Source organism: Hakea prostrata, chromosome 5 (genome assembly GCF_041222555.1).
Source record: "Hakea prostrata isolate BN-2017 chromosome 5, UWA_Hpros_2, whole genome shotgun sequence".
In the NCBI taxonomy this organism is placed as follows: Eukaryota; Viridiplantae; Streptophyta; class Magnoliopsida; order Proteales; family Proteaceae; genus Hakea; species Hakea prostrata.
This window is the reverse complement of record NC_142604.1, coordinates 14,926,374-14,951,840: the sequence shown is the minus strand read 5'-3', so window position 1 is coordinate 14,951,840 and position 25,467 is coordinate 14,926,374. Positions and strand designations below refer to the sequence as shown.

Here is a 25,467-nt window from a genome sequence, read left to right as displayed (position 1 = left end):
AAGATCAAAAGGTCCCCAAAAGAAGATAATGATCTCAAGCAAAATCAGCCCAACCTTATTTAAAAGTGGGAATATAACGAAAGCCAAAATCCTACTACTACCACTTTGAACTTTCAATGCTTTTCTCAATTTCTCATTTCTTCTAATTCGGTTTGACGTTGGATTGTATAGGAGAAATTATCGCTACCAAAGTCCAGAAACATTGGTTATGGTTAAAAAAAAATAACATATTTCTTTTTTATTAAAAGAAAAATAACGATTGGTCGGCCAATGCAGGGTTGGTAGGGTAGTAAGATCCATATTTCTGAGTGGAGAGGCCGCATATGCAGGGTTAGTATAGTTTGATGCCTTTTGACTTATGAGAACCATTTCCCCCTAATTCTGAGCTCTTAAACCCAGATTGTAAGGAAGCCAGCATGTGTGAAAATCACTTCCAGGTTCTAAATGGGTTGGTTAATTGGGCTTTCTTTTTCTTCAATCGAGCCCAATCGAGTAAACAAATTTTGCGCTGAAGTGTGTTATGAAACCCATATAAGCTGGAGCCTAACCAATTATCATGGGCTCTTCTTTAGTATGAAATGGGTGGACTTACCACAAGGCTTGTGGGACCACCAACATGGGAGGTGAATATGCAGCATTGCCAAAAAAAATAAAAATACAATATCTATTTGATTAGCATTATAAAATAATATATTCTTATCACTAATTTAGATGATTTAATTAGTTTTTTTTTAATATCTAATTTGACAGCATAAAACAAATTGGATTATTGTTTGTTCTACTTCAAATTTGATATCAAAAACATATACAACTTAAGATCGAAGATCATTGGTGCAGTTATAATAAAAATGAAAGATGATAAATTAAAACAAATAGTTAGTTTAGAAGAATATGAATATGTGAAGTGTAAAAATATCGAAATAGAGAAAAATAGATATGATAATTTTACTTGAACTTTATATGTATTGAGCACCAATGTTCATTTTTTTAACTCAATTTTTATTTGGATGTATTATTTGAACTAAAATTATTTATTTCATTGCCATAACATTTTCCAAATACTATTTCTTATGGCACCATCTATTTGCATGTCCTTTTTCCAATTAATTGAAAACATGAAAAAAATTCTCATAAATAGATAAATACTTATTTCTAAATAATCATACGATGATTATTTATTGGTTAGAAATATGATATTATGAGCTAATAAAAAATTAAGAACAAAGATAAATGGACATCTTTAATCAGGTTAATTAGCATACATAATTTTAAATAATTATATATGAAAATTTATTTTGATGGTGAAATATGACAATTTTGCCCAGTAAAAGATTTTTCACAAATGAAATTAATAGTAATATTGTATGGTATGATTGTATAGTATAATAATATAATATAATATGATTAAGCCAGTTACCCGAATCTTGTGTTATGTATGATTTGAGATCTAACTCGACCAACGGTTCTTGATCGGGGTCTATGGTCTTATTTGTAGACCCTGGGTCTATTCTACACTTCTACTACGATCTTCTTTTTAATTTTTCGGTACCAAACTTGCAGAGAAAGAAAGAAACTGAAGTCTTCAGTGGAAGATACGAACTCGGAACCCTAGTTCAGCAATAGCTGATCGCGCAGATCCGCAATAGCTGATCGCGCAGATCTCTGCGAGCTCTGATTCAAGTTTTCTCCTAATTATACAGGTAGATTCTTCGTGTTTATATCTTTTCCTGTAATTCATGAGCCCGTGTCTTATCTCTCCTGATTCCTTTGTATATTCTATTCGTTAAGTGTTGTTTTCGGCAGAATGACGAAAGATGTGGAGATGAAAGAGCTTCAGGCTCCTTCGAATTCTGCTTCATCTACTGTTCCAACTGCTTTGCAGCGTAAGACAACATATAAAACCCTAATTTCGTTATCAAATTTTGTTTGGGCGTGGGGCGTGGGGAATGGGGAGGGATTGTTCCAATTTTCGTTTAATTAGCTTGTTTAATTCAGAAAAATCGTTCACAATTTTCAGATTTGAAGGAGATAGCGGCGCTAATTGAGGCTGGCGCTTATGCTAGGGAAGTCCGCCGGGTCTTACGGGCCGTTCGCCTCACAATCGCATTGAGACGGAAACTCAAAGCGCCTGTGCTATCTGCATTCCTCAATTTTGCTCTCGCACCGGGCTCAGATGCTCATACCCGTTTGTTCTCCTACCTCCCCAAGGTACCCGTGAACCACCCGTTATGTTTGGTTCTGATGAAATGGTTATACGTGTATTTTTACTTCCTTTATCTGTTGGGACTGCATTAGTTGATTTTTTTTTTTGGTGGGGGGGGGGGGGGGGGAGGAGAGGACTGGGTGATGTTCGTTTTCAATAAGTGTGTTACTGATCTCTGTGCATCTGTGCATCTGTGCATCTGTGCAATCAGTTTTTTTAATACCTTTTGGTAGCGTAAGAAGTGCCAGTTCGTGCAACTGATATCCTGGTCAACATTATGGTTATGGCCAGTTTTGTTTTGTTTGTGTGCAATCAGTTTTGTATACCTTGGTACCTTGAGAAGTACCTGTGCATGCAAGTGATATCCTGGTCAACAATATGGTTGTAGCCAGTTTTCACTCCCATGTTTTCATTATTCAATTTAAACTAAATCAAGATGACCAGTGACATAATGGTACAAAGAGGACAAGGATAATGGGATTTTCATCCCGTCCATTTCGGACAAGGAAATGGATCATCCATGTCCTTATGGACGAAGTGACACATGTCCATAGGTCACATCAAAGGGTTGATGTTAAATTTAGAAGATAGAATTTTTTTTTTACTTTAATTTAAGTAGCCCTTTGTTTGACCTATAGACACGTGTCACTCATCTTTAAGGAATTGGACTGGAGAAAATTCAGGGATAATGTCTTACATGAAGTGTTGGACCTTATCAGTTCTTTTGGTATATGGAGTATGGATATTTACACCTTAACATCACTGTAAACCATTGTTTAATGTGGTAGAAGCTTGTTTTTAAAGTTGTTAGTTTTTACTTTATTGCTTAATGGTGTTTACTTGTTCTTAGCACGGAATATAGCTATGTTAATTAAATCATAATCACTATTTATAACTTCAGTATTATTGAAGATCATGTATCAAAGAAAGATGTTTATGTGGAAGTTTGACAATATGGGTTTTATGAAACCACTCATACTTGTGCCTGAGTAGATTCTATATTTGCATTGGTCTTATGATCAAATGATTTTGCTGGGGAATTGGGAAACACATACAGGTTGTGGCTTTATCTGTGTTCGTCTTCTCTTGATTCATTCAAAGAGTTAATAATGTATGTAATATCCTATTTCCTGATTGTAGTCACATTTATAGGCTGAGTTATGATTTTGTATGTGCCAGCCACTAGGCCTGGGCATTGTGTCTGGAGAGCTGGGGACAATCCAAATTGTCTTGCCTGGGCCGGGGGGCATCCGCCGTCGTGGTCACCATTGGGCGCGCCGCTTCGTGCCTTATTTTATTTTTTCTCCTCTCCCTTGTTTACATATGAAAGATCACTAATGATGATAATAATAATGAGGAGGATACTGGAATATGTAAGAGGTGATGGACCCTCACAACTCATTATGCTCTCACCAAGGCCCCTTGCTTATGGTCTCTTACCATTGCTAAATTTTCATAGCTTTAATCATAACTCTTTGCTCTTCAATCTATTTCTTCTTCTGGTGAAGGAGAACACTGATTCATAAAATCCTTAAAGAGATTTGATAAAAGTTAATCCCACTTTCTAAATTTGGAATTGGAAACTTATCAGATTAGAAGAATAAAACAATTTTCAGAAATCCCAATCTAAGTCAGCTGAATGGTGGGCTACAACACTGCTCATGTGAACAGTGGCACATAAGTAACATCTCTTCCAATTCCACTGACCAGTTTTCTTCTTTGTGCTTCGCTCTATGTCCTGCGGGTAAATCTTCCTTAATCCTGTAAATAATTAATCTTGAATTAGTTAGGTGATGATCTGATAAACCTGTTGAAGTTGGGTCCAGTTTGTGTAAGTTGATAATTTTGAACTTGGTATGTGATGTTGCCCTAGGATCAATTAGGAGCATTCTTCCAAGATCTTTAACTGAACCACCTAGTGGGTGGTTGTTTTTCAGGGTTCTAGGATGGTAGGATGAGGATGTAACTTGTATCTAGTATGTGGGTTGGTATAAGGTGCATATGGTTTGGATTTGGGAAGGTTTTAGTGACCAGATTGGTTTGACTTGGGGTTAGAAATTGGGGTTTATTGGGGAACCTAACATTCATGAAGAAGGGCACAATGGGGTTGGCAAATCAGAAGATCAGAAAGAATTGGGGGTTGGGGCAATCCAGCTTTAGTGTTTTCAAATTTCTTCTCTAATGACAGAAGAAACTCATCATAAGGAAAGAGAAGAGGGGAGAATCAAAATAGGATAGCAATTCCATATGTGTTGCTCAACAGCCTCAAAACTCCTAAAAAAATTCATGGTAATTAATCTGGTCCTCTCTGCTTGATGGTGGGATGCATTACATACATATAGACCTTTTAAAACTCCTAATTTAACACAAAAAGGACTCTCACTCACTCTAATTGACTGAATAAGTTGTATGAAGTCAAAACATAATTGTATATTTGTATCTACCCTTTAAGTAGTTTAATCTAACTCAAATACTGAGTCTAACTACTGATACCTTGTGCTAGCATTACCCCCAATTTATGAGTTATAAATTGCACCCATTCCATCATTTAACACCTAATGCCTACAGAATCCATGGCCCAAGTAAAGTATTCTGAAGTTCAGTTGATCCATTTTGAAATTCTTAACTGCTGCATCAGTATGAGTGGATCGAAGCAGTATAAACTTTGAAAACAAGACACTTTCAGTAGTCTCAGCTGTAAAGACTTTGATCTGATTATCTAGGTCATCTGATCAAATCTGTCCCTGATGCACTCCATTCTTTGGTATAAGGAAATGAAACCAATGTGAAGAGGGAATAGCTTTCTTTTTCCAAGTTTGCTTCTTTTGGGCGTGCTTGTTTTTTTTTTTTTTGGGGGGGGGGGGGGGGGGGTTAGAGTGACAGGTTGAAAAGTATTTAATTATACCTTAACTGTTGATTAATTGAATGCCAATGTCTAACTAGTTATAGTAACTGCAGGTTGTGTTATAAGCCGTACTTGACCAGGACCAGACCTCTCAATTGAAGCCCAGTTAGGCAGTCTTGACATTATTCTTATTGTAGATCAAGCAATTCACTTTACTAGCCTGATTAAGCAATCCAATCCTTAAGAAGCTATCTGGTAGTGGAGGAGTTCTTTATCTCTGCCTTAAGTGATCCACTAAATTCAGTGGCAATAATTAATTTGTCCATTTCTTTTGTATTCCAACTCAAAGAAGTCTAGCTAATGTGGGTCCTACAGCTGCAAGAAGAAGAGAAAAAGTTGTAGTCCAAGTGCTCCAATAATAATGGGGGACAAAATAGAGAAGAAAGAAGGATAAAGAAGGTAGGGGGAAGAAGGGAAATCTTAGAAGAATTAGTCTTGAAGAAGAGGAAGAGAGAGAAGAACACTCATAAGGAGGAGAAGAAGAAAAGAGGAGAGAGGGGGGGGGGGCTGCAAACGCACAAAACTCAAGTTTTACTTCATTTTTTCTATTCCATGCTCAATAAGCTGATTACAAGTGTTTAAATAACAAAACAAACATACTTGATACGAAAACAACTATAATAGGACTCTTGGTAATTTAAAACTAACAAAAGACTGATCCTACTAGGACTCTTAGGAATTTAAAACTAACTAAAACTTATCCTAGATATCCTATCCAAATAAAAACTTTGATTACATGATTATCCCAATAATAAATAACAAAATTCTAAATTATCTCTAGAACTCCCACAAAAAAACAGTTCCTATTTTATCTCCTTGCAAGCTGGAGTTTGGGCCCACCAAATATGAAATTATCATCTAGGTTACTGTTCATACTACTGTAGCATGAACAGTAACTTCTGGTTGTGCTGCATCAAATAACTTATTGGATCAATGCCAATGTTCAAAGCCTTAGTTTAACCTTAATTAACCTTCAAAATTACCAAAATCCTGATTATAGCCTATCTGATGTTCACACAAGTCCTAGTTGATCTCTTCTAATGGAGGACTCAATAACTAGTTGTATTTGACAATCTGCAAACTTTTTAGCCTTCTTTATTCACCATTTCCTTTATTACATATGGTAGTATGTAAATGTTTCACTTGTAATCAGAAGAAACAGAAAAAGGCCTTGAACCCTCACACATTAGGAAAATTCCTGTTGGTCCCAATGAAACTATCTCTTTTACTTGGAACCCACAGAGAGCGCTGGGATGGCCAATAATTTTTCTTAACAGTGGGTGCTAATCCAATATTATGTTCCATAGGTAGTATACCTGTACCAGGCATTGTTATCTCTTTATTTTTTTTATTCTGCTTTGTTGATTTTGGCTTTGCTTCTTTATGTTGTTTTACAAGAGCAATTTTTAAGGTACAAGTTTTTGGTGCCCGTGACCAAAAAGTAAACCAAAAAAATAAAGGGTTAATGGTTACCTTAGAATTAGAAAAAAAAATTATGAATCATAACAAAGAATATGTAATTTGAATTGAGAATTGAAGGGTTTTGCTTTGTGAATACCATACTGAGTATTTTTTTGGGTGGTTTCGAGGAGAACAATTTGGGCCTTATTAACACAACTGATTCCACAGCCCCTCCCCCCCCCCCTCTACTATTGGGCTGGGAATAGAACCTGTGGGTATGCTATGGGATGATTCGCGCCTGACCTGATCCTTAGTTACAGTGTACTGTAGAAGTATGCTTTTATGGTTAGTTTTGTGCTTAAGAGGGTGTAAGCAAAAATTGGACGTTCACGTGTTCTGATTGTTCTATTTGATTTGAGTTCACATCCTGCCTTTTGTACCCCCTCTTCCCCTTCTTTCTCTCTTTCATCCTGTTGCACATTTTGATTTGGACTAGCCCAAGGACACTCAAGTCAGGTCCTGGATGGGTTGGGCTCAATAAGCTATGCAGGCCAGTATTTTCCTGCCCAGCCTTGGGTTGGGCCTGGCTGGTGCTGCAGATGAGAAATATTGGGCTCAGTCTAGGTTTTCAAAAGCTTGGCACTTTTTATGATTTGCACCACTAGTTCTTTGCTGCTTTGATGGGTTTCTTAAGCTTTCAGAGATGCAATAAATAAGCAGAATTCAAGAATACTTGATTGAAATTAGATCAGAAACTTGATGTCTGTGAACTTACTGATATGAAAATAAAATAGGGATCGCCTATTTAAAAGAAGGGCTTGATCCAATGATTGGATATCCAGAAATCAGCACAGTTACACTATTTGGAACTTAGGAACTCGGATATCTCAGCGAACAATGAACTGATAGAGATAAGATTCTGGCCAACAGTAGCTCTTAGGCTCTCAAACAAGGTATCAAAATACAAGTCAGTCTGGTGGTTAGGTTTGGAGTTGTGAAATTATGGTACTTCAATACTGAGAAGAAGATATGACTGAGCACCACATTCCTGCTTGTCACTAGTGGCTTCCCCCCAACATAATGCTGCATCTCATGGATTTATAAAAGGCTTGAGCCAAAATATCTTGAATCAAATTTGTGAACAAGGCTTGACCCCTGTAGTAGCTTATATACTAGACCCCAAAGCAGACTTCGACACTATCCTTCACTAGTAAGGTGACATAAACTGATTAGAACACTAACTCAAGGCAGGATATTCTATAATCCAATTTAGCATAAGTGGAACATTTCATAGCAATAAAAATAAAGAATGAAGAGAATTAACTACTTATATTGATCTATCATCTATCCTTATTATAGACCCATTATAGTGGCCTGTTGCAGTGAAAACCCATTAGATCTAAGGCCCAACAACATACATAATCAAACCCAAGGGTGTTTATCTATGACATGCTACCTCTGGTTGCTCTTAGCAATTTTTTTTTCAAATTATTTCATTCTTTTGTTTGGGGGTGGAGGAGCCTGAGTTGATTTTTTTTCCCCCATTATTGTACCATCTGGATGCTGTATCTTTTTTTTTTTTTAAATGTTGTATTTTTTTTTTTTTTTTTAAATGTTGTATTTGTTGACCACTATGCTATGATTATAGGTCCTTATGATTTCTTGATTAAATTTTTTTTTGACTGTGTAAGATAAACCTAATAATCCTACTGTTGCTTCAGAGCATGGTAAAGGCATAAAGCGGATTGTCTATTGCTGACCAAATTCGTGTTTTATATGACTTCTCATTTGGCTATAGGAGGATGAGCTTGATATGGAAGTTGATACTGCAACATCTGCAGGTCAAACTCCTGCAAAGCACTCAGTGCCTGAGCTTGAAATTTTTTGTTACTTGCTTATGCTGATATTTCTGATTGATCAGAAAAGATATGACGAGGTGAGATGAACTTTTACATTGATGACTTCTGTGACTTCTATGTTTGTCGTTTTACTTTGAAATTGTTACTTATGCTTTTCTGTGGCATTGGCTTGTCTTTCAGGCCAAAGCTTGTGCCTCTGCAAGCATTGCCCGTGTAAAGAACCTGAATAGGAGAACTGTTGATGTTCTGGCATCCAGGCTGTACTACTATTACTCTTACAGCTATGAACTTACTGGTGATCTTGCTGAGATTCGGGGGTGGGTAAAAAATAGATCAGTTTTCTTCTCTTTAGATTTCTGATTGCTACCTGATGCAGATAAATCATTTCATGTGCTTATTTTTTAAGAGAAAGTTTGGGTTGTTTTATATATTCCCTGGCCTAATTCATAGTAAGCTTCTTTTGATGTACCTAAATATGTGTAGAAGGGATAGATGCAGGATTTATTTTCTCAATATTTGTGTTGTTTTTATTTCATGATGCAAATATTATTTACTTGGCTGACAAGGATGGGGTCGAGTTTGTAGGGGTAAACTCCTATTCTTATGCCGTATTGAGTTCTATTATTTGGGGCATCTATTTTGAAATAACTCAGATGGGGTTTTAGCCTGATGAAAATCTAGTTCTAGGAGTTCTCCATTTTGTTTTCCTTCATTTCCTCATTTGAGCACACTTTTTGGTGTAGGACTAGGTCACTAGTAATATAACCATTAATAGGTTTACATGTACTGTCAAAATAGTAAGTTATAACAACTAAACCCATCACCAGATAATGTAACCCAGGGTCTGTGCCAGACTTCGGGATCCTCTTTTAGAGAACCAACAGTAAATTAGGGTTTAACTTTACTCTTCTTGATCTGACTTCAGGCAAGTGATAATGGACAGCAGCTAAGTATACTCCAATATTCCCTGTGGCTTAGGTTACTTTGCGGAATTAGGGTTTGAGAATTCTGTAATCAGGTTTTCCAATGTGGACAGCAGCTGTATACACCTAATTAAGTCCTATGATTAAGGGGATTCAACTTCGAAACCTTGGGGCCATGAATAGGGAAGTCTAGGGTTAAACTGGGGAAGGTTTTAGGGTTCAGCCAGGCTAGGATTGGGTCTAGGTTTGAGAAGAGTAATTCTGTTAATCTGAATTTTAATTTCAGAAATTATTCCTCAATTAGGATTTAGGAGATTTTGGAGTTATTGTAGCTTCTAGGGCTAGGGTTAGGGTTAGGGCTAAGGTCAAGAGGGGTAGGGAATGATGGTCCTAAAAGGAGTTAGGGTTTGGATGAATGGTTTGAGAATTATGAACGAGTGAAGATTTAGGAGTCCCTAGGGTTGGAAATTTAGGGCAGCAAGGGGATTAGGGTTTAGGGGGAGAAGAAGGGTTTCAGTCTTCCCTTTTTTCCCTTCTTGGGGGGGGGGGGGGGGTGTGGTTGGGTTGGGGATGGACTTGTTCAAGGTATGGACTATTGTTGATAATCACTGAAATACAAGGTTTTAAATGGTTGCCACAAGCTTGTGCTGAAAGCAAGAATTGCAGAAACTGCCAAAATTATTGAAACTCTAAAACCCGGGTCGTGGGCCCTTCTCTGCAACTCCAAGTCTTCCCTCAATTCTCTTCTTTGTTCAATTGATTCAAAGCTGATTCATTACGTTGGGGGTGGCTCTAATTGTAGCCTTACATTGAAAGAAAATTAAATTAGGATTTTGGGACTTAACAAATAAAAGTCTAATTAGGACTCAACAAGGGAAACCTACTTTGACTCAACTAAGGAATCCCTTTGGGAGTAGAATTCCCTAGTTCAACTAGACTCAACAAAATTAGAACTGGCACAATCAACAAAACTAGTGAAATATGATATCTTTCCGAATCCGGCGCTTCAGATGTTTTTTGAAAACTATGCTAATATAGCGGTAACTCAAAGGGATAACTGTGATAGACAGTAGTTAAAAATAAAAAGGTCAACTTCAACAAGGAATCCTACTTGAAATGTTGAAATTAGATTCCAACTAAGACACCTAATTACTCACAACTAACTCAGTTATAGAAAAAAAAAGTAGATTTTAACTCCTACCAGTATTCTGCATCTAATTAGCCTCCTGGGGTTCCCAAAAAGGGGTAAACTGACCAAAATACCCTGGTGAGATTCGGCCAGCCCTTGGTGCTGCAAGCGTGTAGGCTGATTTTGGCCCTAAAAGATGAAATTCCCTATGGTTGCCAATCCTGGTTGCATCACCAGAAGTTGGCAACAGTCCCAATATTGAAGTACTGAACTAGCCCTTGTTAGTTGTGATGTAACTGGATGCTTGGGACAGAGATACAGACATGGTAGTACCTTACTACAGAAGACAAAAATCAAGTGAAGACACTGCTGTTGGCAGAGCACTGGCACAATATAAACCAGAGTAATTAACAGATTCTGAAAATTTTAGCTACTTAATTCAGATGGAAGAGATCTTCCAGAAGAGAGTAGGGTTCCTAGGATAGAATGTCAATAAGAAAAACTCATCCCTTTTTGTGGCTGGACGAAGAGCTATGCTAGGAGTTCAAAATTATTAAGGTTAAAAAATTGTAACTGTTGGAATTTGAAGAAGTTATTGCTTGAAAGGTATTTTTTTATTCATAAGCCCAAATGGGGTATTTATAGTTACCATTTGAGTAAATCTCACACTGAGTAGGAAAAGAAATACAAAAAACAAGTCGGTAAACTAATCTTAGACTTAATAGGAAATCAATCTAACACCAAATAGGAAATCAATATAGAAAATATAAGATAATAAAATATAACTAAAATAGGGGATTTAAAGGGGTATTCTATTCCAATTAGGAAACCTTAGTCATACTTCCTACAGTGTCCAATGCCTTGGGAAGATCCAACTGTCGGATAATCAAGAAACTTCAACCAAAGATAGTCTATGGTAAGGGAATACGATAAACTTAATCTAATGTCATGATTGCAAGAAAACCTCTGGCATCTAGAAAACCAGGTTTGTTGCTGTTGCAGGAAACTGATATCCTTCAGTCACACTTAATGTCAATGGGTCAAGTTACCACCTTCTCATACATCAGCAATGTCAATATGGTAGAGTATGATACCTGCTGAATCTTTAGTAATGGCTGGTTGCAGTTGCAATAAAATAGATTTGAACAGTGTAAGGAGAGAAGAGGAGATAAGAAGAAAAGGAAGGCCATGGTGTCTAAACTATGACCTTGATCAGTCTCTCACTGACTTTAAGGTGTCTCAGTTCTCGCTCCATTTATAGCATGGTCGTAGTTCCTAAACGTAATTCACTAATCAAGAAGGTTGAGCTAACGCTCTTACAACATATAGAATAGGCCCACACATGTAGTAGTAGTGCCTCATACATCTAGTAAATAGAAACTAAAGATGCTACTTGGTAAATGGTAACCCAATACTAACTACATAATGCCATATTGTAGCTGAATCCCTATTTTTTATATAACCCACGGGGTGTTCAAAATTGAGCCTCAGTTGCCCAAAGAAAGTCAATCCCAAATTAACAGGGACATCTCTTTTTGCTGTGGGGATGCTAAGATGGATAAGAACAAAACTAGGAAGGATAAGGTAATGAGTGATCATATTAGAGTAGTTTGGGAGTAGCTCCAATAAACGATAAGTTACGAGAAAGGTGCTTGAGGTGGTACAGCCATGTTAATGGAGGTCGTCAAAGGATCTGGAAGAGCTGCGGCCTTGTGAGGTGATCTTCAACCATTGTCTTCAAGCTACAGTAGTCTTCCTTCAATTCCAGCAGCAATTCTACAACTCCAGCAGCCTTATTTAATCTTGAAGTAACTTAACAATACCGCACCCCCCCGCCCCCCCCCCCCCCCCCCCCCCCCCCCCCCCCCCCCCCCCCCCACCCCCCACCCAACCCCCCTACCGCGCGCGCGCCTTCTACCCGTAAACTTAAACCTAACTAAATTCTGGACCTGTAACTACAATTACAGCATAGTTTTGAATCTAAAATTCAAATTCCTCCAATACTAAGCTTGGTAACCTCCTAGACCTCACCGGCTCACCCTAACCTTTGCCAACCCTAATTCTTCCAAGAGATCTTCAATTACAAGCTTCTATAGCCCTAGATGAGAGAGGATCCTGGAGTGAGCCCAATTCTATGTGATATTCCTACAACCTACACCCCAGAATTTGGCTCACTCACTGTTTCATACTGTTATTAGATCAAGTCCATCCTTTTGTTATATAATCTACCTGATATCAGTACATTGTACCATCTGAGTTGTTGATCTACTGTTATAATATTCTTATATTCTGGTCATTATTTGTTCACTCTGATTCTGGTTTAATCTGATTTTTTGATGCCTACTTCCTTGGCTTCCGGAAACTCATCACTACTGTTCATCCTAGACTATGTGACTTTACAATACGAAGAAACCGAGGGGATGGATGTTAAATACATTTATATATTTCCTTCTAATATGCTTCTTTTACTCTGATGATTTGTATCTCCTCTTATGTCTAGGAATCTTCTTGCCTTGCACCGGATTGCCACATTACGCCATGATGAACTTGGCCAGGTATCTTTCCACCATGGTTATAAATTAGTTTTTTGCCAATTTATCAATTTCCATTGTCAGGCCAAAATTTGAATGACGATTCCATGACTCATAAATGTATGTTTACCTGCTACATCTCCAGTTTACTTTTTTTTTTCTTCTTTTTTTCTTGGGGTAAATATACTCCAATTTACTTAGCTCAGCAAAAATGTTGCTACATTTGGCAGAAACTAAGCCTGTAAGCATTTTGAATAGAGGACTACAAAATGATATACTTCTTTAGGTTTTTATGTCACCCATGTTTAATGTTATTGTGATACCTTTTTGGCGCACCTGAAAAATTGGCTTCTAAGAAAATGAAAATTCCTTTAAAATGGGGTTTCATTTTGTTAAGGAATTTATGTCCATGCTTAATATTTTAGTATGTACTTCACAGGAAACCCTACTTAACCTTCTGCTTCGCAACTACCTGCACTACAATTTGTATGATCAAGCTGAAAAGCTGAGGTCCAAGGCTCCCCGATTTGAAGCTCACTCGAACCAGCAGGTAAGCATATTCTCTTGTTGTCCACGCCCTTCTACTACCACTTTATTTGGCACAGTTGATATTTTATATCTTTGCCAAGTTTATGAATAATCAATTATGGTAATAGGTTATGGGTTATTAACAATAACTGTTCGGCTTCTAATAGGAATAGTAGATTATATAATCAAATATAGGGTTGGTATGCTTAAGTGAATAATATATTAGGTATTGTATTATGTATTGTTATAGATATAACAAAAGCCTTTCTTTAGAATGTCATTTGAGGTGGTTTCGTCATGTGCAATGGAGGCATGGTGAACCCTGTTAAGGAGTGATCCGATTTCAATTGAAGGAAGCTAAAGGGCTAGAGACAGGAATAATGACCATAGGTACGGTTTTGAAGGATGACATGCTTAATCTAGGTCTTGTATCAACTGCCAAGTTTGACCACGCACAGCCTATTGGAGGAAAAGGATCCATGGTTTTAACACAATGTAGCTGGAAAATTTCTGATTTCCTTTTCTCTTCTCCTTTTTATACTCACTTTTTTGAACTTTTTCATTTTCCATCTCACTTTTGTTTTTTTCATGTCTTCATTTTGTTTCCTTTTCTCTTACTTTCAATACCTTTTGTGTGGATCTCAGTTTTCCCCTACTTAATTTGAAGAGATCTATGTAGCAAACCCATTTAGTTGGGACATGTCTGAGCTTTTATTGTGTGTATATATAGGGACTGGTTGTGATTCAGCTGAACTGGTTTTGGGTTGAATGAGTGACTGCAAAACATGATTTTATAAAATGTACATTTAATGAATTTCAGGCTGGTATTGGTTTTTACTGGGTTATATTGGTCTGGGTCCCCCAATTTTCTTTTGAGGTTGGTATTTTATTGTATCAGCACTAGTGTGGTCAGATTTGGTTTCAGTGTCACAAAGTCCCAATCAGAGATTCAGAATCATGATCCAGTAGGCTCATATCAGTCTTGGTTGGTGTGTACTATGTTTTGATACCCCTAATATATGTTAAGTGAGAGGGTGGGATTTGAGGAATGAAAAAGCGGAAGTTTTAGTTCTAATTTTCATTAACTTTACAAGTGGAAGCATCAATTATATACCTGCTTATACAAACCTATCCATCAGGTGATAAATCATAAACATCAAGTTTTCTATGATTTTTTGATTCATGCATATATCGATTCGTTTTAATGAGAAATAAGTAAGGCTTATAAACCATACCAAACTATCCATTTATGTTTGTATTAGATAGACATGTATTTACTATTTAGACTGTATCAGAAAGCCAGAAAATCTTGTCTGAAAATATGCTGAGATATGCATTTTGTGTGTTGTAAATGCTGTAAATGAGGAAGATAATTGGAAATGATTAGTTTGGTTAGCCTCCACTGTATCCTTGCTTTCAGTTGAAAGAAAGCCATTGTTGGTACGCTTCTGTCTCTTACCCCCCCCGGTCCTTCCTCAAAGAAATAGAAGAAAAGAAAGAATACCATTTAAATAAATGCCTATGTGTAATCCTGTGGGACAGTTGGAAATGTTCCATGTTTTTTGTGTTACTTTCTGTTACTGAGAAGACTTGTGTTAATGTACCCTCTTTTGGGTAATCAACTTATATCCTGTTCTTGCAGCAAAGAGAATACCCATCTAAATAAGTCCTGTGTAGCCCTCTATATGTTAACCTTATTGACAATTGGAAATGTTGATCACGTTTGTATTGCTTTTGGGTTTTTGAGGAATGTATATTCCAGAGGCATGTTCAATATATCATTGGCATGTATTTGGGGATTGAGATCATGCCAGGATCAGCTGGAATGGATTCTGCCGATACAGCAGGAGACTCCTGGGTTTCCCAGTTATTCCCCAAGGATGGGAAAATCGACCAATTTGTCAGATTATTTTAGTATGGGTCCAGATAGATGCGATCACTAAATCCTTGAAGATACTTGATAGTAACGAGTATGGCTGCTTTTGGCTTGGGTGACCACATTAAATTGATCCTTCCCCAATAGATTGTTTTTCTTACTGCGTGTCACAATTTTTTTGGCATCTGCTGTTACATGGTAATGGCTCATTAATAGAGAAATTTACGATTACTCAATGTTACTGACTATTTTCTTAATGCAGTTCTGTCGGTACCTCTTCTACCTGGGAAAGATTAGGACCATCCAGTTGGAGTACACTGATGCGAAGGAGAGTCTCTTGCAAGCTGCTCGAAAAGCCCCAGTTGCAGCACGGGGCTTCCGAGTTCAATGCAACAAATGGGCTATCATAGTTCGGTTGCTATTAGGGGAGATTCCCGAGAGGACTGTGTTTATGCAGAAAGGCATGAAGAAGGCTTTGAGGCCCTACTTTGAGCTTACAAATGTTAGTCTTATTCATTGAATTTGAATATCTTTCCTTTCAACTATTACAAGAATTACATACCTTTGTCCGTCCTTTTTTTGGCAACTGGAATTGGTCATGGTCCTTTTTGCACTGGGTTTTCTTGGGCTAACAAACATGACTTGTTTGAGAAGGCTGTTTAACAACTTGTGATGATCTGAGGGGGTGCTATCTCTCCTTTTGGTGTCTAGACTTCATATTTTCACTTCAAAAAAGACAGTGTAGACTTCTTATTGGTATAGTGTTTGGTTATTCTTTTTCTTTTGGGGTAGGGGGGGGGATGATTTAGGGACTATTAACTTTCAGTTGTCTTATGCAATTTTTGAAACTGTGATTCTCCAGAGGTTGACAATGTGTGGTGGGTTGAATTTATCAGGCTGTTCGGATTGGGGACTTGGAGCTCTTTAGGACTGTTGCTGAGAAGTTTGCAGCGACCTTCAGTTCAGACCGGACACACAATCTGATCGTGAGGCTGCGACATAATGTCATCAGGACTGGGTTGCGCAACATCAGTATCTCATACTCCCGCATCTCACTGGTAGATGTGGCTAAAAAACTAAGGTTGGACTCAGCAAACCCTGTTGCTGATGCGGAGAGTATTGTGGCCAAGGCTATCCGAGATGGTGCAATCGATGCCACTGTGGATCATACAAATGGTTGGATGGTCTCGAAGGAAACAGGGGATGTATACTCAACGAATGAACCTCAGCTTGCATTCAACTCAAGGATTGCATTCTGTCTTAATATGCACAATGAGGCAGTGCGGGCTTTGCGTTTCCCACCCAACTCTCACAAGAAGGAGAAGGAGAGTGCTGAGAAAAGGCGAGAAAGGCAACAACAGGAGCAAGAGCTTGCTAAGCATATTGCCGAGGAGGATGATGATGAGTTTTGATTATACATTAGGTTCCCAATTGTTGGGTGGGTGGCTTTTCCTCGAACTTTTTCAACCCTGAATTGAAGGAGGGAGTTCCCATTTTGTTGGACTTGTTTCCATATTCTTAGTCTCAGGTATCTGCTATGGCTACTGTTAAACTTTCCGAGGTGTGTTGGTTTGGTGGAATGATTGATTGTATTCTCTCTCCTTGTATTAGATTTTTCTTTATTAAGGCTTATAGTGTTGTTCCCTTCATGTAGTCACTACCAGATCCCACTCTTGTTGACCTGATATACCCTTTAAAGCGGGGGACTTGCTTATTACGGTTAGTTCTCTCTCATCTTCTGATCTATCAGAATGGGAAATTTGCCAAAATTGTCTTAAGAAGCAGGGGTTGGAAATTTTGAGGGCAGGTTTTGTTTCTCAAAATGGAAAATGTCTCCTTAAATTGTCCCTTATCTAGATCTTACAAGGCCAAGATGGGGAGCTCCAACAAAGAAAACTATGTAATGGGTTTCGGAGATGCAACAGCAGATAATGAGTTGGATAAAGAAAACTAGATCTCATGTTATTTATGCTTGGGGGGAAGATGTGAATGAACGGAGGTTCAAACTTTACGGAGGTGAAAACTTTACAGAGGTTGTCACCTCCACTTTGTCAGAAACATGTCAATGCTTCATGATTTGAGAAGCAAGGCATGTCTAAGACATTATGGCAGACCTGAATTATCTCCCAGCTTGGGAGAGATTCATCTTGAAGGAAAATAAATTGCAAAACTGTAAAGTCATGACTAATGAAGTCTTAGATATTTATTCTTCAAATCAAGTTTCAATTGTTCACAAGATTTCGTAAATTAAAAGATTCTCTTTTCATCATGGGTGGAAGGGAAAAATCATAAAACTGAGTCATGATAGGACCAACTACTTCAGGTATGGTTTGACTTCTAGAATCTAGATGACTTCCTTATTTTAAGTAAAACCCTAAATAATGATAAGGGGTTGAGCACAAAGCAAGGTAAGTATTCGAAACGCCAACATTAAACTGATTTTTGATGATTGAACTTGAATCAGAATTAAAAATAGAAAACAAGTTCTTCACACCCCATACTTCAAAACAGAGTTCTCAAAAACTTAGCGGAAGGGCACATGGCTGTTCAAATGCATTTTTTTTTAAGTATTCAGTTTTTGACTTTTCTTCCTCTTCACGTTCATCAGTTCATGGGCATTCATGCTAGTTTATAGATATAAATGTTAACTTCCAACTTCTCAATAGATTGCTTGTAGATTAGATCCATTTAATGTGGTTACAGTGTGGGCTTTGCCTCATATAAAATACCCCACCACATGTTTGATGAAATGCGAAAGAGAAATAAAATAAATGAATAATTTTGTCAAAGGGATTTAACTAATAACAAGAGATTCCTTCAACCCTTTACAATTTGAGATTGAAAAATGGGTACAACCGTACAAGAAGAGTTTTTCATGCAACCATCACGTGCTTAATAAGGTGCTTGTTCACATATCAAGACAAGCCCTTTACATTGATGAGATCCTTCTTTGTTTGTTTTTGTTTTTCTTTTGATTTAATTTTTTGGGAAACCCACATTCATGAGATCTATAATCCATTTGTTTCCATTTTGTATTCTCTTCCTTAAATGCTATTTTTGAGATTCTCACCTGACTTGTTTTGTACCTTCTCATTATTTCATCTATACGGAAATACCACTTGCTCCACTGCTACAATTGAGTCACATGTATCAAGGTTCTCATGTCCAAGGTGCAACAGTTCGGCAAATTTTGCCCATATTGGTGGTGGGCAAACCAAAATCCACCATTGAAATATACTTTCAATATGTTCTAGGAATATCGCCGGAAAATCGTATGTAATTTGGTGAAATAAGAGCGATTCTCCATTAAAAACAGAGTTTAAGAAAGATCCAAAACATGCTGATCACTTGATCCTTCCACTGCGCAACCTTGAAGTTTGAGTTTACTCAAGCGATATTATCGAATATTTGAGATAAAATGAGGAAGAAGTGAAGAACACGGAAGCACAACCGCTGATTGCTCTTCTCATCGTCGTCGCTGCTTTGATTTCCGATCGCTGTCGCTCCTTCCTTCTCTGTGGATGGGACAGTTGCCGCCGACTTCTTTAACTTCATCGCTGTTAAACCTCGCCAATAGCAAATCCACAAACCCTACATAGAATCTCATTCAAAGCAAATCTGATTCCGTTCTCTCTTCGAAGCTAAGTCTCCGATCTCCCCGACGTGTGCTTGGCTTACATCTTCCAGTACCTTGGATCTCTTGACCGGAAACACTGCTCTCTCATTTGCCGTCATTGGCTCTGTGTTGAAGACTTGAATCCTTGAAGTTCAGAGCCGAAATCCTCTCCCCTTAAAGGTTAAAGCTAAAGCCGATCTACTTCCTCTCATCGCCGATATTCCGGCAAAAGTTTGCTGTGTTTGCTGGGTAGCTAACCAGCGATACCAAGCGAACTTTTGCACCTTGCTCATGTCCTTGTATTCCTATAATTTTCTAAATTTGGATAGACTTCATTTATTTTGTTTTGTTTTGTTTTGTTTTTTGTTTTGTTTTTTATAGGAAAAAGGAAATTGCATTAATATTACATCACAAAACAGTTACAGATATTAAAAATAGTTCTTTTACAGTCATCTTGAAAGGTTGCTGCCGTTCTGGCATACTCCTCAAAATACCTTTGAAGCACTGGGCTTGTGAAAGGTTTGTATTCCGACCTTTTTGTCGCTGTTGCCAATTCTAGTATAATTGGCAATTCCCGAAGAGTCTATTTTTTTTCTTGAAGGCCATGGTAAGATATCTGCGATGTCAGAATTGTTTGTCCAAATTTCATCCACTATAAACCCACTCTTGTCTGCACTTTCGATCTCCTGTTTTCCATTTATTTTCTTTTGTTGATAGTAAAATATATCTCATTTCATTAAATTCTTAGTCAATCTCATCGAATCATATCTATTCTTTAGTTGTTTAAATACTTACTTGTAAATTTTCATTTATTTTTATATCTTTACCTTCAAGTCACAACAAATTGTGGGACCTTTGTTATCCTTTAAATAATTTTATATATCAAGGGGAACATGGCTTTCGTCTAACTAATTTGTTTTTAACATCGGATTTGGATTAAGTGGGTCAATTAGTTTCAGTGTTTCCCTTTGGAATCACCTCCCTTTAAAGATAGTGTTTTACACCATAATGAATTTATATCACAATCATATCAAATATCGATATGGATATGGATACGTATCGGCCAATATATTTAATTCGATATAGATATGGATACCTATCGGCCAATATATCTAATTGAATACAAATCCTTTAAATCCAAGCTTTCTGCTGACCACAGTTCTTATAAGAAACTCTTTCATCATCAATCATACAGACCTAAAAAAATTTCACATCTACTCTCTCACTCATATGATCATGAAAGTTTGATAAGGTTATCAGTGGTGAAGAATCTCTCTTGACAGCCTATCTCATGATTGCTTCTAAATGCTTTAGCCTTGAGATGAGATCATGGATTAATCAGAGAGGGAATATACCCATTTTATAAGGTGAGAAGGTCGCCCACTTGCCAATCAATCCTGACCATTCAAATGTCAAAGTTTCCAACTGTTTAACCAACTACCAACTCCTTGTGGGCCCCTATTCTAATTGTCAACCCATATTCTCATATGGGTTTTATATAAAATCCAATGGTCAGATTGCCCAGCCTTAACCCTAGTCCCTAATGGCGGTGGGGACTGATAAGTTTTTCATTTTTTCTTTTGGTTGTTGAGGATTTTATATATTAGAAGTGGGGTATTACATAATAGGTTGGACTATGCCTCTGGCTTCGAGGGGATTTGAAATAAGTCTTTCATTAATGTATACAGAATAAAATCTTATTTTGTATATTGGCTTGATCATTGATGATTTGGTTTGGCTCTAATTTATTATTTTGCAACATCATGTTAGTGACGTTCTTAATCGAACTAGAAACAGCTTCTCTGTGAAGGAAAGGGTAAGAAGTGCACCAAACAGTAGATGAATTTGGATTGAGATAGTCTCCAACTCCTTGTGCACCCTAATTCTTTCCTATTGCAAATAGGCATAGGTGGATCCCAGTTCCCACCCGGACAACCCTTTTTTGGCTGTCGTAGGATTGAGATAGGGATCTCGCAATGCTAGGACGTCTAACTGTGGTGGTGCTTGTGGTACTAGCTTTGCATGGACTCCACATGGACTCTATTAAATCTCAGCCGTACAAAAGAGCATGTTCAAGATTTTTTATAGATTTGAATCGAACCTTTCTTTTGTACGGTTAATTTAATAGAGCCTACATGGTGTCCATTCAAGGCTGGGCATCACCACCTCAAAGTCTCAGACACACTGACCTAGCAAAATTCCTGAGATAATCACTTTGCCTTTACCTATGTGAGGATGGAAGGAATTGGGAAGTTGGAGAGATTCTCATTCATTAATAACTATACATTTTTATTTTTATGTTGAATCATAGTGATAAATAAAAAATAATAATCAACCGGTCCGGACCACGGTTGGTTCAATCATCCCGGTTGGGACTGGTTCAAGAATTAAGTCCAGAGGTATAGTAAGCATGAAGGAACCTGACGGTTATAGAAAGAGACATGATTCCGTTGAACTCAGATAGGTGATCGTGCTCTATATAGAAACTGTAACTAACTCACATTGAGGGGGAGAAACCCTATGATCAGACAACTAATAATGAGACTTCTAGATTGATCCAACGATTGATAGTAAGAGATAAACCCTATATAAATTATAGCGTAACACCAAGTGAATGTAACGAATCGTCCCTCTATTTTCACATTTCGTTAGCTCTCAACTCGTAGAGGTAACGGTGGTGTTCCTCCTGACTCAGCCTTTGGAGGTAACTTCCCGGGCCCTGTTTGACATTGTTTTGCTGGAATCCAAGGCTGATCAATTTTTAGACACATCATATAGATAGCTAAGAAAATAATTATAAGGTTTAAGGGTGTCATCTGATCAGTCTTGGATATTTGGTTCCATTTTGGTTTGGTGTTAGTTAATGATTGTGCAATCCAAATCACAAGATCAGAATTGGATCCAAATCTAAATCAGCTCGAATCCAAACGACTTGAACAGTATGAATGTGGTTCTTCCTCAATGGACAGGTTTTGATGTGAAAACCGGTTAATTATATGGTGGTCCATTATCATCTGAGATCTGATAACACTACTGAAAAAGGGAATATTGTTGTTAGTTGTTAACTCTAATATATTCGGTGATCATTACACAACACTAATTATTTCTGTAAAGCCATGTGAGTTGGATGAGATGGTTTAAGCAAGATATCATCTTCAATCCACTGAACCAGATAAAATTTTCCTTGAAATAGATAAAAACAAGGGAGCAAAAATAAACAAAAGAACAAAAATAATAAATAAAGTCACACAGCGTAGTTTTTTGACCAATTCAGAGTTAAAATATATCTCTTCTGATCTCTGTGGGCAAGTCGCATGTGAGTCTGGTGGGAAGAGAAGGAAAGAGAACGTGGGAATAATTGAATGTGGAAGTCCAGGAAATCCTCGATCAGAGTTGCAGAAAAATGGTTGATGAACACATTAGATTAATCAACAAGATTTTAAAAATCCCAACTGATTTCTATAGTTGCGGTGGCCACATGTGAGCGGTGGTTGCGTTCAGAGGAAGGCTTCACTATTTATACAGTACCCAATTCATGTACTTCATCAAATCATCAGATTGATACAAACCCAAGAAGCAAAAATCCCAGAGCTCACCCTAAGTAGCTAGAGAGAAGAACAATGGAGATGATGATGAACATCATTCTACTGTTGTTGGTTTCAATGGCATTCTTCTCTCAACCCAATCAAGTCATGGCTTACAAGGCTTCTGGATGGACCAAAGGTCATGCTACATTCTATGGGGGTAGTGATGCTTCAGGAACAATGGGTAAGCATTAAATTGTTCTCTTCTGTTATGTTTTTTCTTCTTCTTCTGGGTTTTCATTGTTACACAGGGCTGAATCTCAGTGGATATAATCGTTGATCGATTTGTAACAGGTGGTGCTTGTGGTTATGGGAACTTGTACTCATCTGGGTATGGGACTAGAACTGCAGCTTTAAGTTCTGCTCTGTACAATGATGGTGCTTCATGTGGGCAATGCTTTAAAATCATTTGTGATTACAACTCAGACACTCAATGGTGTGTGAAGGGAAGATCAGTGACTGTCACTGCCACCAATTACTGTCCACCAAATTATGATGAAGCCAGTGACAATGGTGGCTGGTGCAATCCTCCTCTGAAGCACTTTGACATGGCTCAGGCTGCTTGGGAGAAGATTGGCATCTACAAAGGAGGCATCATTCCTGTTATATACCAAAGGTTTGTTACTTTGTTACTATTTTAGTCTTTCAGCAGTTAATGATTTCATGTTATATGTGCTTCAATCTCATAGTTCCCAAATGGGTTTTGTGTAGGGTTCCTTGTAAGAAACATGGTGGAGTAAGGTTCACTATTAATGGGAGAGACTACTTTGAACTGGTGATGATACACAATGTAGCAGGAAGTGGAGCAATTCAGGCTGCTTGGATCAAAGGTTCGAAAACTGGGTGGCTCTCAATGTCAAGAAATTGGGGAGCTAATTGGCAATCCAATTCATATCTTGATGGCCAAAGTCTCTCCTTCAAGGTCACCACCGATGATGGCGAAACACGCCTCTTCCCAGATATAGTTCCATCAAACTGGGAATTTGGTCAGACATTCTCTAGCAAAGTTCAATTCTAAGCCCAGTTATACTGAAACAGAGAGGCTTGGGGGTTCAATGTTGGCTGAGGCGTGCTTGTTTTTTTACTGAAGCAGCCCGCCTATCCATCAACATATCCAAATTGCTACAGAATGGTGAAGTGATCAAAACCAAAATTGCTGTTTCTCTTGCTGTGTTAGGCTGGTCTGTTGTTGAATCTATCAACTCAAGACCCTACCTGTTGATCATGTTACTAGCTAGCTTAAGTTAATTAAGTTGGTAATGAAATTTATTCTGATAAGAAGAACCAACACATATAATTGTAGATTCTCCATTAATTAATACTGTTTTTTGGGCCTTGATTTTTACCTTATAGTACATTCATCTCAATGTAATAGTAGCAGCTTGCATCTTTTGTTATAATCTCTTATGTATCATCATGAAATCAATAAAAGGACTCTTGGGTTTATAAGAGACATTGAATCTTCCCTACTTTATTCATTGAAGAAGTTGGAGGAATCAAGTTTGGATCTGATGAGGAAATGGTTTAAGATATGATTTAGAGACTGCAATCATATATATAGTATTCTATGAAGTCAAGGTTTTGGAATCTGAGCACTGATCAGAGCTGCAGACCCTGTGGGGACAAAAAGAATTGCAGAAGAAGTAACTCAGAAGCACATGCAGATGATAGGAGATTTGGGACCAACCAGCATTGCTACATGTGTTTTCAGTTCTCACCTTTGTGTTTATCCCATCTTTTCTGTAAAAACTGAGCATGATTAGATGAGAACTAGATATGCAAAAGAATGAAAAAAGGGTCTTGACCCAGAATTAAAATGTTCTTAAAACAGTGACCTGAACAAGTGGTCAATAAAATCTTTTACCTAAACATTGAGAGGTTAAATACTGATATTCTCAAATCGAGAAGGGGTAAGAGAAATCCGAAGGAGACAGGGACAAAATGTTATAAGGTACTTTTAGATGAACTATCGAACTGAACAAACAAAAAATAATCAAACTGGAACCCTATTTTTTATTTATCATATTTATTTTGTCAACAGCATAGAATGATTTTGATGAGCTAAAGTCGTTCTAACTTTGTAGAGTCCATAATGGGTTGGCAGGGCTTTTCAACCTGGAAAGTAAATTAAGGTTGGAAACTGTATGTCTTGGTTAGGGTTGATGCCTTGAGGCCAATCTGGTCTTCTCCAATCCAATCCTAGTTTTAGCTTTGACTTTCTATTTATTTATTTGTTATTATTATTAATTTTTTTTTGGGTAAAATGCTACTATAGAAATTTTGCTTGTATTATTTCCTTTTTTGCGTCTCTTATACTCTTCCTCCATACTTCTCTTTATTTTGTAAAGAGTGATTTAAAGTAAAAAAAAATAAAGAATATAATTTCTCTTTTTCTTTTATAATGCATAGAATAAGGGTGTAAACAGATCGGATAGTGGTAATACTATATCTGCATCCTATTATATTCGGACAGATTCAAATAATATCATATCGGTTATCGGACGGATTCAGTCCGATTCGGTTAAGAGTCGGATAGTTATTTTATCAAGTAGATTTTCTAAATTGGTATAAATACAAGCTAAACACAAGTTTTTGACTACTTGTTAACATCTTTAGCACTTTATTTGTGAGGGTTATGTTTGAAATTTTAGAATTTAACAACTTTTGTAGTTATTTTAGTGAAAAAACTTAGAAAAATAGTCACATATCTCAAGTAAAAATTTTACAAAAATGAGAAAATAATTCAAGTAAGTAACTTAATCGGATAATTTAATCGGACGGATAATAATCGGTAAGAAATGAGTTATACCATATCCGCATCTTATTAGTAATCGGATGGATTCAGATACCCCTAAAAGGATGTAGATGTGGATTTGAAGACGGATTTCAATTATCTATTTACACCTCTAACA

General features: G+C 37.3%; 2 protein-coding genes across 3 annotated transcripts; both read left to right on the top strand.

The window, feature by feature from the left end:
- The first annotated feature begins 1,505 nt into the window (after positions 1 to 1,505).
- LOC149015367 (putative 26S proteasome non-ATPase regulatory subunit 3) lies at positions 1,506 to 16,981 on the top strand. Of its 2 annotated transcripts, none has more exons than XM_089154973.1 (9): positions 1,506 to 1,700; positions 1,804 to 1,883; positions 2,018 to 2,208; positions 8,308 to 8,445; positions 8,549 to 8,685; positions 12,921 to 12,975; positions 13,391 to 13,501; positions 15,618 to 15,857; positions 16,252 to 16,981. In XM_089154973.1, the coding sequence occupies exons 2-9, from the start codon at positions 1,805 to 1,807 to the stop codon at positions 16,765 to 16,767; spliced, it is 1,467 nt and encodes a 488-aa protein (XP_089011099.1). In that variant the 5' UTR covers positions 1,506 to 1,700; position 1,804; the 3' UTR covers positions 16,768 to 16,981. The 2 variants fall into 2 exon arrangements, with proteins under 2 accessions (XP_089011099.1, XP_089011098.1); XM_089154972.1 differs by having other exon boundaries at positions 1,507 to 1,700; positions 1,789 to 1,883.
- Positions 16,982 to 22,507: 5,526 nt separating this feature from the next.
- EXPA11 (expansin 11) lies at positions 22,508 to 23,757 on the top strand. Its single transcript, XM_089154975.1, has 3 exons — positions 22,508 to 22,739; positions 22,850 to 23,171; positions 23,267 to 23,757. The coding sequence occupies exons 1-3, from the start codon at positions 22,592 to 22,594 to the stop codon at positions 23,571 to 23,573; spliced, it is 777 nt and encodes a 258-aa protein (XP_089011101.1). The 5' UTR covers positions 22,508 to 22,591; the 3' UTR covers positions 23,574 to 23,757.
- Positions 23,758 to 25,467: the final 1,710 nt, after the last annotated feature.

Coding starts and splice junctions, on each gene's coding strand:
- LOC149015367 (XM_089154973.1), top strand. CDS start 1,805: ATGACGAAAGATGTGGAGATGAAAGAGCTTCAGGCTCCTTCGAATTCT. Junction 8,446..8,548: donor ATCAGAAAAGATATGACGAG/GTGAGATGAACT, acceptor CTTGTCTTTCAG/GCCAAAGCTTGTGCCTCTGC. Junction 13,502..15,617: donor AAGCTCACTCGAACCAGCAG/GTAAGCATATTC, acceptor TTCTTAATGCAG/TTCTGTCGGTACCTCTTCTA.
- EXPA11 (XM_089154975.1), top strand. CDS start 22,592: ATGGAGATGATGATGAACATCATTCTACTGTTGTTGGTTTCAATGGCA. Junction 22,740..22,849: donor TGATGCTTCAGGAACAATGG/GTAAGCATTAAA, acceptor GATTTGTAACAG/GTGGTGCTTGTGGTTATGGG. Junction 23,172..23,266: donor ATTCCTGTTATATACCAAAG/GTTTGTTACTTT, acceptor GGTTTTGTGTAG/GGTTCCTTGTAAGAAACATG.